The following is a 427-nucleotide window of genomic DNA, read 5'->3' on the forward strand; positions in this document are numbered from 1 at the left end:
AAAGGCCCAGCAGCCCAACCCCCCAATCCCCGTGCCCCCTCCCAGCCAGCTCCCTGTGCCCCCGCAGGCCACACAGCCGGCCCTGCTCGCCCCAGTGCCCGGGAAGGCACAGATGCAGGCCCCTCTGCCGCCGTCCCAGCCGCAGGTACTCTGACCTCGGGCTCTGAGGGGTGGAGGGGACCAGGCAGGTGTGATAGGTCAGCCACCCAGCAGCTGAGACATGGTGTGTTTGTAAAATAAGGACTGCTTGTAACCGAGTTGTCACTGTTGAATTATCAGGAAAAAATGGTTCTGATTGCTGTGCTGGGAACAGAGAGCCACGCGAAGGGCCTTGTGGCCACTGTGCCGCTTGGTGTGCCCAGTAAGGAACAGAGAGCCACGTGAAGGGCCTTGTGGCCACTGTGCCGCTTGGTGTGCCCAGTGAGGC

At 62.3% G+C, this 427-nt stretch overlaps 1 protein-coding gene across 1 annotated transcript in view; it reads left to right on the forward strand.

The window, feature by feature from the left end:
- The window catches only part of EP400 (E1A binding protein p400), a gene marked incomplete at its 5' end in the record, with an annotated part of 51575 nt that overhangs the window by 12666 nt on the left and 38482 nt on the right, over positions 1–427 (forward strand). Inside the window, 1 exon segment of the mRNA XM_006768805.2 lies at positions 5–145. Coding sequence (XP_006768868.1) covers positions 5–145 — 141 coding nt within the window.

This window comes from Myotis davidii, unplaced genomic scaffold (assembly GCF_000327345.1).
Source record: "Myotis davidii unplaced genomic scaffold, ASM32734v1 scaffold43, whole genome shotgun sequence".
In the NCBI taxonomy this organism is placed as follows: domain Eukaryota; kingdom Metazoa; phylum Chordata; class Mammalia; order Chiroptera; family Vespertilionidae; genus Myotis; species Myotis davidii.